The 15,940-nt window shown below is 41.1% G+C and overlaps 1 protein-coding gene across 1 annotated transcript in view; it reads left to right on the top strand.

Moving 5' to 3' along the window:
* The window catches only part of pof1b (POF1B actin binding protein), a 106,228-nt gene extending 95,209 nt beyond the window's left edge, over window positions 1-11,019 (top strand). The window contains exons 13-15 of the mRNA XM_070882109.1: window positions 3,907-3,977; window positions 9,003-9,110; window positions 9,343-11,019. Of these exons, the coding sequence (XP_070738210.1) occupies window positions 3,907-3,977; window positions 9,003-9,105 (174 nt within the window). The 3' untranslated portion in view covers window positions 9,106-9,110; window positions 9,343-11,019. The remainder of the gene's footprint in view (window positions 1-3,906; window positions 3,978-9,002; window positions 9,111-9,342) is intronic.
* Window positions 11,020-15,940: the final 4,921 nt, after the last annotated feature.

Genomic DNA, 15,940 nt, shown 5'->3' with positions numbered 1-15,940 from the left:
AAACACTTTTTCTTGGTAAACTGCTAACAAGGTACTATCAAATGTGGCTGGTGTGCAGTGGCCACCAGACATTAAAAAAATCCACGCACAGGCATCTTCCAACCTTCAAGATTTAGTTCGGGACCTGGAATATTAGGGCCTTTATTGAAACATCTGTGAACTTTTTGGCATGGAAGCAAGTCATCCTCGACTTGAGGGGCTACCTATGAAGATGACTATCAAATGTGCCTGACATCATCCGGCTGGCATCCTTCCAAGCTTTGACAATGCTTTCAGTATCACTAACTATAAATTCTAACTAGTACCACTGCCGCGACCGTGAGGAGCAGAATAATTAGAACTGCTATATTTTTATTGTGTTTCTACTTCTGTGCCTGGAGTAGATTGCAGCAAATTCATTCCTGGTGCAAACATAAATGTGACATTTTACCCCATTCGTCCTAAATCTATTTCTCTTTCACATGTGATTCTTAACCCTTTCAGTACTAGATTTCCTTGGTAACATGTAGACTTGCTTTTTAATGGGGTAGAATTTCCGCTGAGTTTTCCTGATCTCCCTCGTGACTTAGACGGACGATCAGGAGAAAAGCTGCGGAAATGATGTAAACCGCTGTTAACGTCATTTCTCTGGGATTTTCCCTGAAGCTATGGTGGGAGATCAAGAGAATCCCAGTGGAAATTCCTGGAGAAGATTTGTAAACCTGATCTTCTGATATTTTTACAGCAATATTTCATTTGAGTTTATTCCATCTCCAATTTTGTAAGTTTTTCTTATCACACAATGAACCACCCCAAAGCTGTGCCCTACAATTGATTACAAAGAGATGTATAGGGATAATGTGATGATTCTTTCAAAATACTGGGAAAGTAGCTGGGCACGGCTCATAAGTCCTTTGCAGTGTGAAGCATTGTGGGTATGAAGTGTTGACCGAGCACCCGTGTGCTGATAAGGCAGTGATGTCACTAATGCGGCAGCCTACACTTATGGAAGTTGAAGGCAGCAACTGTAATTTTAGGGATTGATAATCTTAAGACATCGTCTAGATTTGTAATCGGAGATTGGCCGCATCTAATGAAAAGCTGCCAACCGATAGTACCACCAGAACTTTAATAAGTGGTTAAAACTATAATTCAACCTGATTATTACAATCTCACTTGGATGGGAAATATTACACTTACTTGAGGTCCAGGCCTGATGATAGTGTAGCTTCTGCCAAGATCAAAGAAAACATTTGTTACAAAGAGATTTGCAACAGAATTGATAGTTGTGAGGCTCCTTGGGGTGGGCTCCCTGTCCTCATAGGGCTAAAATAAATCCTGATGTTATTGATGAATAATTTCAGTAGGTAGGTAACTTGGCAGCCTGTTACCATCAAGGATCAGAGGAGCATACCTCATTTTGTGGGAGCTAAATGCAGCAGTAGTAAATGCAGGGACTGACAACCTTATACACATCAACTTGAACTTGGCTACACCTAATACCAGGAAGCTGCCTTGGTGCATGCAGTGTGACTGTGTGGTGCATCTGCCAAGCAAGTGCAGTGAAATCTTTTATAATCACACTTCATTTGTCAGCCACACTTAGAATACAAAAGAGTGAAATTGTATTAAAACTGATATTTTTATTTAAAAAAGACAAGCAGAAGGAAAAATTATAAAAAATAGGATAAAGAAGTGATGTCAAAAATCTTCAAAATAAGTCAGCCAGGATCAAAGAATTAATGTAATTAAATAAATAGTCCAGCAAGCATTTCATGAGGAATTTTAAAACGAGTCAGTGGAGTACTGGCCATTCAGCATCACTTATACAGAGGCTGAACTCCAGGACATAGTTGACGTATTTACTGAGGCGTACGAAAGCATAGGCCTTGCGCTAAGCATCCGTAAGACAAAGGTCCTCCACCAGCCTGTCCTCACCACACAGCACTGCCCCCAGTCATCAAGATCTACGGCGCGGCCCTGGACACCGTGGACCACTTCCCATATCTCGGGAGTCTCCTATCAACAAGAGCAGGCATCAGCGATGAGATCCAACACCGCCTGCAGTGCAGCCTTCGGTCGCCTGAGAAAGAGAGTGTTTGAAGACCAGGCCCTCAAAACTGCCACCAAGCTCATGGTCTACAGGGCTGCAGTAATACCTGCCCTCCTGTATGGTTCAGAGACATGGGCCATGTACAGCAGACACCTCAAGTTGCTGGAGAAATATCACCAACGATGTCTCCGCAAGATCCTACAAATCCCCTGCGAGGACAGGCGCACCAACATCCCCAGCATTGAAGCACTGACCACACTCGATCAGCTCCGCTGGGCAGGCCACATAGTCCGCATGCCAGACACGAGACTCCCAAAGCAAGTACTCTACTCTGAGCTCCTTCATGGCAAACAAGCCAAAGGTGGGCAGCGGAAACGCTATAAGGACACCCTCAAAGCCTCCCTGATAAAGTGCGACATCCCCACTGACACCTGGGAGTCCCTGGCCCAAGACCGTCCCAAGTGGAGGAAGTGCATCCGAGAGGGCGCTGAGCACCTCGAGTCTCAATGCCGAGAGCATGCAGAAATCAAGCGCAGGCAGCGGAAAGAGCGTGCGGCGAACCAGTCCCACCCACCCCTTCCCTCAATGACTATCTGTCCCACTTGTGACAGAATCTGTGGCTCTCGTATTGAACTGTTCAGCCACCAAAGAACTCACTTCAGGAGTGGAAGCAAGTCTTCCTTGATTCCGAGGGACTGCCTATGATGATGATGATGATGAATTAGAATAGTGCCTGCTTCAATGCCAGATATACCCTTTTCTTCAAAGGGGCGTCAATGCCAGAATCACCTGTTTAAAAACAGCACCACTAGAAAAAACCCTTTTTATTTGTTCTTGGGATATTTGCATTGCTGGCAAGGTTATATTTATTGCCCAGCTTGTCCTGAGAAGGTGTAGGTGGTGAGCCTTCTCCTTGAACTGCTGCAATCCATGCAGGTCATCCCACAATGGAGTTAGGCTAGTGAATTCCAGTTTATTGACCCAGCAATATTGAAGGAACGAATGATAAATCTCCAAGTCAAGATGTGTAACTTGGCGGTGATGATATTCCCACAACATTGTTGCTTTTGTTCTCCTCGGTGCGAGGTGTCACAGCCAAAGGAGGTGGTGTCAAAATAAGTTTGGTAAGTTGCTGCAATCAACTCCTGTAGGTTATAAAATACTATATAGCCACAGTGCACCGGTGATGGAGGAGGTAGCAGAGATATTAATCAAACAAATTGCTCTGTTATGTCAAGCTTCTTGAGTGTTAGTGCTACACCCATCTAGGCAAGTGCTGAGTATTCCATCATACTCATGATGGGCCTTGTAGATAGTGGAGAGGCTTTGAGGGGTCAGGAAGTGAGCTGCACATCAGAGTACCAAGCCTTTGCCTGCTCTTGCAGCCACAGTGTTGGTATAGATGGTCTGTTAAGCTTTTGATCAGTATTACACCCAAGACGTTGATGGTGTGGTACTCTGTGATGGCTGTGACATTGAAGGTCGAGGAGATGACCAAGCTTTTTCTCATTGGAAATGGTCATTACTCGGCCAGTACGAGATACAAATGTTACCTTACCACTTGTCAGCCCAAACTTAGATGTTATCCAGACCCTTCTGTAGGCTGGCATTGGCTGCTTAATTTAAACACAATTGTGAGATGGTAAGACTCTATTTGGAAGGGGAACAAATGCCAGGATCTCCTCTAAAATAATACATTTTAGAAGGGGTTCCGATGGCAGGAAGCCTTCAGTGATAGCAGTTCTCACTAAGGAGAACATGCTTTTCTGAACATTGAGAGAGCATTGAAAAGCAAGAGGGCTCAGATATAAATGATCGTGGTTGAAATCCCAGACTGAATCTAATAACTTTGATCCCTTTAATCTCTCTTCCAGGAAATCATGAGACTGAAATCTTTATCACATGGGACAGACAAGAATGTGACGCACACCATCATCACGAAGCGGTAATCGATGTTATTAACATTGCTTAGAAATTACAAGATTATTTAACTTATTACAGACCTGTCACTGTAATTTTCCTGTCAGCAATCCAATTCAAATACTTATTGGGGAGTTTGGGGTGTGGGTTCGAATCCACACTCCCCTTGGGTTCTGTACGTGCGATTTATGAGAGTGGGTGAGTAATGAGGCACCAGACACAGTGGGTAAGAGTGCAAAATGGCTAATGTTGTTTAATTAGAATAGTAAACATAAAGATAGAGGGCATAGGAAGAGGTCATAAAATAGCAGTAATGGCAAAATCTCATTCAACAACCCGAAAAATCTCGCAACAAGGAAGGGGAAAACAAGAGGTTAAAACATCCCACTCACACACAACCACACCTCCCATTCCCACCCTTCCTACCAATTCCTATCCTAAATTGAGTCTGTGAGGGGGTTTGGGCCATACTCACAATCCTATCAACTCCGGGGTTCTGAAGCACTTATTTCAGCTCAGGGTCCCTCTGGGGTGGGTTTTATGTTGTTCGGTTTTCCTCTTTGATGTTGCGTCGGTTTCTTCTATCTGCCTCTCGGTTATCGTCAGACTACAGCTGTGAATCCAGGTTATTGAACCAGGTGTCCAGGTCTGCACAGCTCTGTGTGCCCCAGCCTGATGCTTCGGCTATTCTCGCCCTGTCCAGTGTGTTCAGGGCGAACAGCAGCACCTGCTGCCACTTATTAACCAGGAGCTTGGCTCGTGGGTTTATAGTCTCGACCAAAATCAAAGTTTGTAAAACTCTCTCGGCTCCTTTCCCCCCAGCAGCCAGCAGCCCTTTCAAGAACTGACCCCAAACTGTTTTTCCTACTGCTCCAGCTGCATTCCCCCTCCAGCAGCCAGCAGTTTTTTCAACAACTGAACCCAAACTGTTTTTCTCCACAACTCCTGCAAGTCTTCCTCTCCACACCTTTCCTCCCCTGTGAACTCTGCCCACAACTCTTTTTGGTCCACAACTCCTTTTTCTCCAGCTTTCTGCAAGTTTTTCATACAACTACTTTTCTGGTGGTTCTGTGTCCTATATTTGTATTCAATTCAGTTCTGGTCTTTTCGTGCTCAAACCCAGTGGGTGGTCCATTGTGTAAGTTTGGGTGGGGAGATAGCTTTGAATATTTAATCAGAAGATGTCACAGGTACACGCTGGTGTGAGGACCAGGGTATTGTTTCAGTGCACATAGGTGCCTGAAAGTCTTTGGGTCCTTTGTTATAGTCCTGGGAGTCAGTGGGCCATTCCTGCAGTGATTCATAGTTTTGATTCAGAGCTATTGTCCATATTAATTAGGTAGATAATGGCCCACATTCGTAGTTTGATTTGGGGGGGAAGTCATTTTCAAACTGGGCCGGGGAGTCCTTATTGGTTGAAGATTTCCCCACTTCAGGTCCAACTCGACCCCTGATTGGCCTGCCAGAATGCACTTTTCCCCCATTGGCTAGTGCCTCGGTCTCGCTTGTGAGCCAGACTCCACAATGTCTGTATCCGCCCACACGTTTTCCCAGCCTGCTTTTACTTGGCCAAAAATGTTCATTTAGTGTATGGAACGATCCCATGTTAGTTTTCTTGTCCTTGGGGTGTTTCAAATGCGGCCGTGGATTTTCGAACCTTGCACTTAGTATTATCAAAATCGATCAAATGTACAAATTGTTTTAATTTTTTTGACCTTTGAAAAGTTAACAAAAAAAAATCACTGATGCAAATTGTCACACAGCAATCAAATTAATGTAAAAGATATCAAATGAAAGGAATATTGTACTGACATGGCTGTGTTGTACTGACATGACACCACTGTAGGTTATTTATACATGAATAATGCAGCTTCATCAGTGTCTGATAACCATGACAGAAATGACACTGGGGTAGAAATTCACCTCTGCCGGAAACTGGTCGCACCTACTGTTTTTCCTGTGTTTTCACTGTCGCCGTGGATGAGGTGGCCTCTTGCGTGAAATTCAGCTCTTTATCTTTTTTTTCCCGAGCGGAGCGTAAGTCGGTCATAACGGGGGCGGAAGTGGGGCGGTGAGCAGAAGATCGGTCATAAGAGGGTGCGGGACAGACTCTCCACCGCTGTCAGTCATCAGCGTAGGGCTGATGATGTCATCACGCTAGCGCGTCACCACGTCTCTCCTCTTCAGTGAGCTCTATGATTATTGTAGTTAGACCCACTGGGCCACCAGGGAAGATTTCGGCTGGGACAGTCGCCTGGCACCCAAGATTGGGTGCCAGGCTGCCTGTTGGCGACGCGGTTGAACCTGAGGGCATAATTGTTGGGCTGACCTGGCAGTCGGTTGACGAAGAAAAAAAAGATGGCGGCCGCTCACCCTCCCCTTTAATGGAGGTTGCACCGCCATTTTGCACACACTGCACCAACAGAAAAAACTGTCGGGGACACCGTGCGGTGGCCACAAGATTTATTTTTACCTGAATTTTGCTTGCGGGGCGAGAGATTGGCGGTGTGCGCTTTAATGACGCACTTGAGAGAGTTCGGCAGCAGTGGGGTGGAAGGGAGGACCACTGGAAAAACCACCGAGGAGAATTTTGGGAGCAGCGGCCAGTCAACACTGCCGCGTGACCGCCGGGGCTTTCCGGCGTAACAGGCCTTAGTGGGAGGTTGAATTTTGGCCTCTCTGTCTTAACATTGCAGCTACCTGTCCAGCACCAACGGTATTTCAACAGTGGTGCAAGTATTGAGCTGTACTCACATTACCTACTTGCAACGGTGAAGATTTTTGGTGGGCATAGGAGGAAGGTTTCAATTTTGTTTTAAACACACAAGCATGTGCAAGCTGTTGTCTGTGCATCTTACAGGCATGTACAACCCTTATATTTAAAAAAAAATGTACTTTCCCTAACAATTTTTCAATGGTAGAGGCGTGTATCATACAAATAAGTGCTGCAAAAAGCACTCGCTGCTGGTACAACAGAAGAACACGATGGCTCCCAGTGGATCAAGCTGGTGTTTTGTTTGGCCATCACACGCTTCACTTTTCCTGCAATCGATGTTTATTATGATCTGAATTTGAAGTCTTGAGCTATGTATGATTCCTTTAGCTCTTAAAAGTGCACCAAAAACTAAGTATCAAACAAATGATGTGTTCATGCTTATTGCTGTGACATGGATACTACAACAAAAGAATGTGTGGTGTCTGTGTAGGATTATACTAACTAGTTACACTGGCTTTGGGTGGATCATTTCTTGAGGCTTACGTGATACATTTTACAAAATAAAAGTACTTCACTGCAGAATAGTTGATTTGCACCAAATCCCGTTCACCCCTGTGCTTGCTGACTTACATTATTTCCCAGTCTGGCAACACCTTGATTTTAAAATTCTCATCCTTCTTTACAAATCTCTCCATGGCCTCGCCCCTCTATCTCTGTAACCTCCATCAGCCCTACAATCTTCCAAGATCTCTGCACTCCTCCAATTCTGGTCTTTTACGCTTCCCGATTTTAATCACTCCACCTTTGGCGGCAGTGCTTTCAGCGGCCGAGGCCCTAAGCTGTGGCATTCCCTCCCTAAACCTTTCCATCTCTCTCTTCCTTCAAGACGCTCCTTAAAACCTAGATCTTTGACTGAGCTTTTAGTCATATGTCCTAATATCTTCTTGTGTGGCTCGGTGTCAAATTTTGTTTGATAACGCTCCTGTGAAGCGCCTTGGGAGGTTTAACTACATTAAAGGCATTATATAAATGCAAGTTGTTGTTGCTAACTGATCCTAAGCTTGATGCAGGGAAGGAAAGGGTGGTACCAGTTAAGCGTTTGTATTTTGTTCTGAACTCATCAGTACATTTCTTCAATGTAATACTCCATTAGATGCAGTGTTTGCATATACATTTTTTTTTTAAATACAGCATTTTTTTCAGTCATTTACCCCAGTAAATTAGAGGAACAAATAAAATTTGGGTGTGTAAGCAGGCAATGAGTGGCCAAAAAAAGAGAAATAGTAGCCATATTTATGTATACATGTAGGTTATGGGTTTGAAAACTGTATATCATTATGTGCGACTATTTTAACTTGGTCTTAGTCTCAGAATATGATCTGCGATATGTATGGGGTAGCTCAGAGTCTCTCTGGTTTTTAGATGATTTAAGCTAGAATTTTGCCGACTTTGCGACCGGGTTTTCAGCGCGATTTGTCCCTCTGTGGCAAAAACCCGGTCGATGGGATCTTCGGGCACCTTTTTGCAGTGACGCTTTCATGTACCGCCGGAGAGGTGCAACGCCGCAGATTGTGTTAGTCGTACTTTAGGCACTTTCCACAACGCCCAGAATACCGACCGGTAAGCCCTGCTAGCAGCGCTAAGTATGAAGACCTACAAAAAAAGTAAGTTAACATTTTTATTTTAAAATTCTTTTTCAGCAATTTAGTAGGTAAGGATTTTGTGAATGTTTTTTGCAATTTTTTTTTCCCCCTCCCTCCTAAGGCCTCTGTCTCAGCACCTCAGACTAAAGTTGCCGAAACTTGCGGTTTGCGCCGCAAATCCTCGTGCAACGCCAACTTTACCGATGGCGCAGAAGTAAAAGCTGAAATTTAGGCCTAAACGGTAGCGCAGCAAAAACGGTAATTTTGCCATAAAACTACCGTTTTTGCCAACAACTGAAATTCTAGCCCTTAGTGTCCCAAAAAGGGTCAGATTTAGTAAATCAGCTTGCAAATCTGTCAATTTTATTGGACTAAACAGGCTAAAAGCAATAGTCAGGTAAGTAAGCTGTTTCATCATGTTGCAATTTTGGTTATTCTATTTAAAATTACTATATGAAAGGTTTGATGGTATTAAGGAACTTTACTATGCAGTGAAAATTACTTACCCAGAGCAATCGCTGTGTTTATAATTCTAATCAACACACCAAGGTTTGCATGAAATCAGAACCAAAAATATACATTTTAGTACATCACTGCTTTCCCAATTCCTTTTTGTTTGTTTCATATCAGATGTGATTTGCAAACTCAGGCTCTTTACGGATAATTTTACTTTTTGTTTTAATAAATATAGGTACCTTGACTATCCAATGCTGGGCCTTTTGAAAGATAGTAGACAGACTTCATCTTCTAAAGAATTCCAGACTGTTCTCATTAACAAGGCTGACAGAATATAAAACAGGTACATTAATATTATTATCTTCAGTTGGTTCTTTCACCCTTTAAATGGCCAACAAAATGTTGGTCCACTGTGATTCTTTCTTAGAAAGCTTTTAGGAGGAAAATAAGAGTGAAATGTAGAAGTGTTTAAAATTGTTAATGCTGCAAATGCAGATATATATTTGCACAGTAGGTAAGGACTCTTCTACGGAATAACCTTTCATAAAATCTGTTTTGTTTTGTTTTTACATTAGGAATTCTTTTCATGAAATTGAAGACACATTGAATACTTCGGGTAGCCAGTGTTTACTATTTTGAAACTGAAATTACTCAGCATTTTCTCCATTTTATGACATCCTCTCTTAGCCTGTGATTAAAAGTTTAAAATAGTTGAAATATGCTGAATTTTTTATGGGTTTGTGTCATTTATTCAATTTATTTTTACTGCTAATGTTGGAGGTTTTGGGTGTGAGGGCTTTGTTTTTTTTATCTTGATGTAAGAATGAAAAAGATTTAATACTAGAGTTAAGTAGGAGTTTGGTGTATGGTGTAAAGACTTAATTAAGCATGTAAACTGTAATAAGAGCGCGGTAGGGTATGAATTAGAACAATGTTGTCCAATATGTGACCCACTAGCCACATGTGGCTAATTGTATTTCTGATTAGCAAATAAAAAATGAGTAATATACACACCATTATTGGGCATGTGATTGATTGCACATACTTGCGAATGAGTTACACTTTTACCATTTTATTAACAAACATACAAAAAGGTTAGATTAAAAAGCAGAGCATGCAAGTGCTTTATTTCCTTGGTTATTGAATTGTGGTAGATGTTTGTTAACTACCTGTATTTTATAAGTGTCTGTAAGGCATTTTCTACTAAAATTAGCGCATGTGGCTAGTCACCAATTTCTATTGGACAACACTGATTTAGAAGTAGCAATGCACAGGACAGCAATGCCTTTTATTTGTGATTATTCCTTTTTCAAGGAAATTAGAAGAATAATAAGTATATATGCCAAAAAACAAGCATTGCCAATGACAGATCAGGTGTTTTATAAAAATGGGTAGCCTTTTGTTCTGAAGGAGTTTGACTATGCAAAATAGTTCAGAGAAGTTTGGCATTTTTGGTTAAGAATTCTAGTATTGTGAATGACTGAGGTTTATTGGCCTTGGAAATAGACGTTAAAAATTGTATAGAATTTTTTGGTGACTGAGCAAAATTATTCAGAAGATTAACTAAATTCTATTTATATTTAAGAAAACTATGCCAGTTAAAGAAAATGCTCTCTGGAAATTCATGCATGTTAATTTACAATAGCCAGGATGATTTCAATCATCCTACTTTCACCAAGAGTAGAAGCTATCAATCATTTGTTTTACTCAAACCACCATGGTTGTTCAAATTAACAATTATTTATCATGATTCCAATTTAAATCTGATTCAAATTTTAATGATCTGAGAATCAAATTGAGCTGTAAAGTGTAAAATGGGCATTGTGTTTACTCCTTTAAAGCTGAAGAAATTATTTTCTGCAGAGTCTGCTTAATTTATAGATTTTCTAGTGCAATAAAGCAACTTTGAAATATCAGAAGTAGAACTGTTACATTTTTTTACTATTGGGAATCCACAACTTTCTACTTGATGGATGATGTTATCTAAATAATAGACTGTACACATTCATTAGCCAATTGTATAAATCTAGCTCTGCATATTTCCTCCTTGGAGTGTTGTACAATTTATTAAGTGAGAAGTAAAATGCTCTGTTCTGAGTTTAAATAAATAGGTGAATTCTATATCACTTGGTAATTCTTCCAATTCTGTGCTTGAATGCTTTTACAAGCTGCCTGTCCAATCAACAGGTAACAAAAGCCAGCAACTAAATGTATCTGTGGAATTCAAAAAATAAAAATGTTAGATAGAAAAATGCCTTTTGACTCAGTTTGTTACTTGTTCTGTGGTTGTGTTTTTACAGTTTTAGATTTTAGGTGTGGACTCCAATGCATTCACCATTGTTCTAATGCCAAATTAACTGAGACTGGCTTCCGAAGCACATTCGTCGTTGCTATGTTTCATCCTGCTCACACCTGTAATTTAAAACTAATTGAAAAATACCACTCTACATTTGTGGTTCTAAAATGACAGCTTTCCGCATCTTTTTGATGTTCTAACGTTGCTCACAGAGATAGATTTCTAAAAATGGATCTATACTTAAAGGATTTGCACGGCTACGGCGAAAGAGCAGGGGAGTGGAGCTAATTGGTCTTTCAAAGATGGGCCAAATGGTCTCTTCCTGTGCTGTGTGATTCTGTGGTGTTCCATGCCTACTTCTAACAGGCAGACATGCCTCCATTCAGCTTCATAACTATTTTCTTGGTGAGACATGTATCCAATCAAAAAAATAGAAAATTAAAGGGGATCAGGATGCCCCCAACTGCCACATCTATTTCCTGTGGCCTTGATCTAATAACATGTCTCATGATACTTTAGAAGGGCAATGTCCCTACTCCAGTATTCATGCCTTCCACCCATGAGGACTATCTACTAGTGCAGCACACTGCCCGGGCTGGGTGGTACTAAACATCTACTTAAAGAAAAAATGTAAAAACTGAAATAAAAACAGAAAATGCTTGAAATGCACAGGAGGTCAATTATCATCTATTTAGGGGAAATACATATCTTTGTAGTGGAACCATTTTTCAGAACTCAAAAGTGAAAGATAAACCAGGATTTTAGTAAAAAGGTGGGGGGAGAGTAGATACTCCAATCAGAGAGGAAGTCAAATGGCCTGTAATTTCATGGGGGTTAGAGCACAAGAGTAAGGAAGTATTTCAGCAAAGGCTTTGGTGAGACCACGCCTGTACAGTTTTGGTCGCCATAACTGAGAAAGGATATTGCCTTAGAGGGGGTGCAACAAAGGTTCACTAGATTGATTCCTGGGCTATGAGGAGAGATTGAATAGAGTGATGCCTATATTCTTCTAAACTCTGAAGAATGAGAGGTGATCTCATAACATTCTGAGAGGGCTTGACAGGATAGATGCTGAGAGGCTGTTCCCCTGGCTGGAGAGTCTAGAACTAGGGGGCATAGTCTCAGGATAATGGGGCGATGATCTAGGACTGATGAGAAATTTATTTATTCAGCTGGTTGTGAATCTTTGGCATCCTCTACCCCAAAGAGCTGTGGATGCTCAATCGTTGAGTATATTCAAGGCTGAGATACAATTGTTTTGGACTCTAAGGGGAATCAAGCGGGAAAGTGGAGATGAGGTCAGATCAGTCATGATCTTACTGAATGGCAGAGCAGGCTCAGGGGACTCTATGGCCTACTTCTGCTCCTATTTCTTATGTTGGTCATGCACCTGCCCCATCAGCTCTTGCTGTAAAGTAAATGGCGGATATAGCTAATGTTTAAAGCAATAGATTTTCAAATCTGGATTGTAACTAGTCCCATGGTGAGTAAACGTGCTTTTCTTCCGAATATTACATACCTGGTAAAATGGAGCCATATAATGAGCATTTAGTGAAAACACCTTACATTTTTCTTTAAATTATAGGGCAAATGAAACTATTCACACACCATAAACATTGTACTGTCAGTTGTGCCGTTCAATACTTTTGCTCTGATAATGGCATACAAATTGCAGTTGGAGGCGTACTTCCGGAATTGTTTCACGGGTCGGGGAAGTACCTCCTGGCGCCCAGCCTGCGAAGAGTTTCAGTCTTGGGCCTCCAGGCAGATGGCAGCGTAAAGGCTCACAGATCTCAGGGACACCAAGCATATGTGGAAATCTGAAAGTTGCAGGGCCTTTCAAATGGATTATGATGGCATACTCTGAGAGTACGCCATTATGGAGACCGCAATTTCAGTGCCAATATATTTCTATCTCCCCTACGGTGATCTACAGGTTAACTTTGTTACTCCCATGTTTAGTTGAGCTGCAAGTGAACTTTTCTTCCTATTAAACAAGACATAACTAAATGCAGCAAGTCCCATCTGTTGGATACCTTAACAGCACAGGAGTACAATATAACCTAGTATACAGGTTTAGGCAAGGAATTTTTAGGGTATGAAGGCTGAGCTTAGTAACATGAAGTGAATTTTACATAGTGCCTTTCACGACCTCAGGATGTCCCAAAGTGCTTTACAGCCAATGAAGTACTTTTTAAGTATATTCAGTGTTGTAATGCAGGAAACGCAGCAGCCAATTGTGCACAGCAAGCTCCCACAAACAGCAATGCCATAATGACCGGATAATCTGTTTTTGAGGGATAACTATTGGCCAGGACACTGGGGATAACTCATCTTCTCTTCGAAATAGTGCCGAGACATCTTTTACATCCACCTGAGAAAGCAAACCAAAAGATGGCAACTCTGCCAGTGCAGTACTCCCTCTGCACTGCACTGGGGTGTCCGTCTAGATTTATTTTACTCAATTCTCTGGAGTGGGTCTATGGACCCACAACCTTCTGACTCCGAGGTGAGGGTGCTACCCACTGAGCCACAGCTGACACTTGAGGATAAATCAACATAATTTGAAAGCTTACAGGACAAGTACATACCCAAGTGATGGAAGGGGAGCTTCCTCGGTCATGTTTTTGTCTATCCCTTTTCAAGCTCGCCCAATCTTTAGGGAGTGAAGCAAATGGTTAACAGGTGTATAAGATCACAGCTATTCCAGTGGAGAATGCCTAAAAAGCATTTCAAAGTAAGCAATGTATGAGTGATACTGAAAAGTTCAAACTTGTATGCAAATTAAGATACGGTTACAAGTATCTATTGTCATATTAAATTATGGTATATTCTATAGACAGACAATTGCATCATTGCAAATTTAAATCTATGCAACTACATCACAAGACAACACAACTTCTAAATGCAAATATTAAACAAATCAGGATCCAGAGGATAGAAAAAGCACTACTTGTGCAAAAGGGAAAGTGAAAGTATGAAGGATTTGTGTCTTTAAAAATAAAATGATAATGGCCAATGCACACTGAGAAAAAGGGACGACGAGACTGGAGAATAATGTATTTTAAAATTATTGGTCAACATGACAATTTTTTTAAAAAGTACTGATAACACTTTAAGAGAATGGAACATTATACGATCCTCCACAGGATTATCTAAATGAGACAGCGTTTCAGTTGAAAGTCCTTTCCAACTATCATGCTGGTTATTGTCCTCCCAGGACTTGATGGAGCTGAGAACAGGAGTTCTGGAAACATATCAGCATATGGTGTCTGAAATTCCATTTGGACCTGAGCGTGGATCTGCAGACAAGGACTGGAACTGGGGTGGAAACAATTTTTACAACTAAAGGCTTGCTTAGGAACTTTACATTTTTTTTTAAAATCTGATGTTATCTTCAGTCAAGGAGGGTATAAGGATCAGCTTTGTGTTGCTCCAGATTGGCACTCTCACAAACGCCGGCTGCCCAGCCTAACTACACAAATTACCTCGTCCCCTCAATTTGAGATAGGGTACAGAACCTATTGGTATACTTACAACCCACTCTGCCACACTCATGCTGGTGGAGTAGGCATATCAATGTTTGGGCTCATGGAAAGAGCAAGCTTACTTGGCTAACTTTATCCAGTCTACTTGAATTAGGTGCAAGGCAAGTGATTTGACGTGACACAACAATCCACAATAAATCCTGCAAATTTCAACTCTTACTGTCATTAGTACAATTTTCTGCCTGAGTACTTCAATTTTCACAAGGTGAATGATGAAGGCTATTCGACCCATCTCAGTTCATCCATCCAGAAAGATCCTAAAGTTTTCCATTGCAGCATCCAATTGTGTCTTCCAGAGTTTTCACCACCATTCCATCGAGAAGTCCATTGGTCACTCTTTATGCGAAGAAAAACTTACTGATATCAGTCCTAAGTTTAAAGTTGTGGCCCTTTATCCTGTTCCCCCAGTTTAATTTAAAGTAATGTTCCAAATTTCCATTATATCTCTATAAGATCACTGCTCTTATCTTTTTTCTAAGCTGAAAAGCTGCTACCTTTTCAGTCTTTCCTCATAACTCAGATCCCTGATATTAGGAATCAGCCTTGTGGGTCTTCTCTGCACTGCCTCCAGCTTGTGAATGTCTCCCTTGTGTCTCAGTGACACGAGTGGACACTACTCAAGTATAGTCTGACCAAAGCACTGTACAGTTTGGTCGTGGTTTCCTCTGACTTATATTCTACGGTTTTGCCTGGAAAAGTCATGGAGGCAATGACAATGGCAGTATCAGTGATAAATCATTGTTGCAACAACTCAGTTGCCTAATTTATGTGATACAAAGAATGCCAATAAAGCATTTAACAAGAAAAATCACTCTTTCAACAGGCCATATCCAATTTATCCTCTTACGTGTTCCACATAACCTACCTTATCTCCCAGAGAGGTGAACTGTTACGGTGAAAGTGTGGAATAATTACCTGAGAAGATGTGAAATTAAGATTAATTAAGATGCTGCTTATAACTTTTCATTATTGCAGAAGGTTTTTAAAAAAAAAAATCAAGATTGTATCATACCATTGAACAAATTCTTCCTTAAAAAGCTCTCCAGGATTCTTTGGACTATGAGCATTATATTTGGAGTTTTGGTGAACTATATAATGTGTTTTGGCATACATGTCACAATATTCAACATTATATTTAGTAAATTACATAAAATAGTAAATATGAAATTAACTCATCAAAAAAGACTGAGTGAAACTTTTGTTTTTCTTGCAGAAAAGGTGGAATATTTTAAGGATTTATGGGCCATTTAAGCTCTGTCATCACTTTGACAACAATTTTACAAGCCATAAAAAAGAAAACCTCACTCCTCTTTGGACGAGTTTATCCAG

Source organism: Pristiophorus japonicus, chromosome 6 (assembly GCF_044704955.1).
Source record: "Pristiophorus japonicus isolate sPriJap1 chromosome 6, sPriJap1.hap1, whole genome shotgun sequence".
NCBI lineage: Eukaryota > Metazoa > Chordata > Chondrichthyes > Pristiophoridae > Pristiophorus > Pristiophorus japonicus.
The sequence above is the reverse complement of the archived record's forward strand: the minus strand, read 5'-3'. Positions and strand labels throughout refer to the sequence as shown.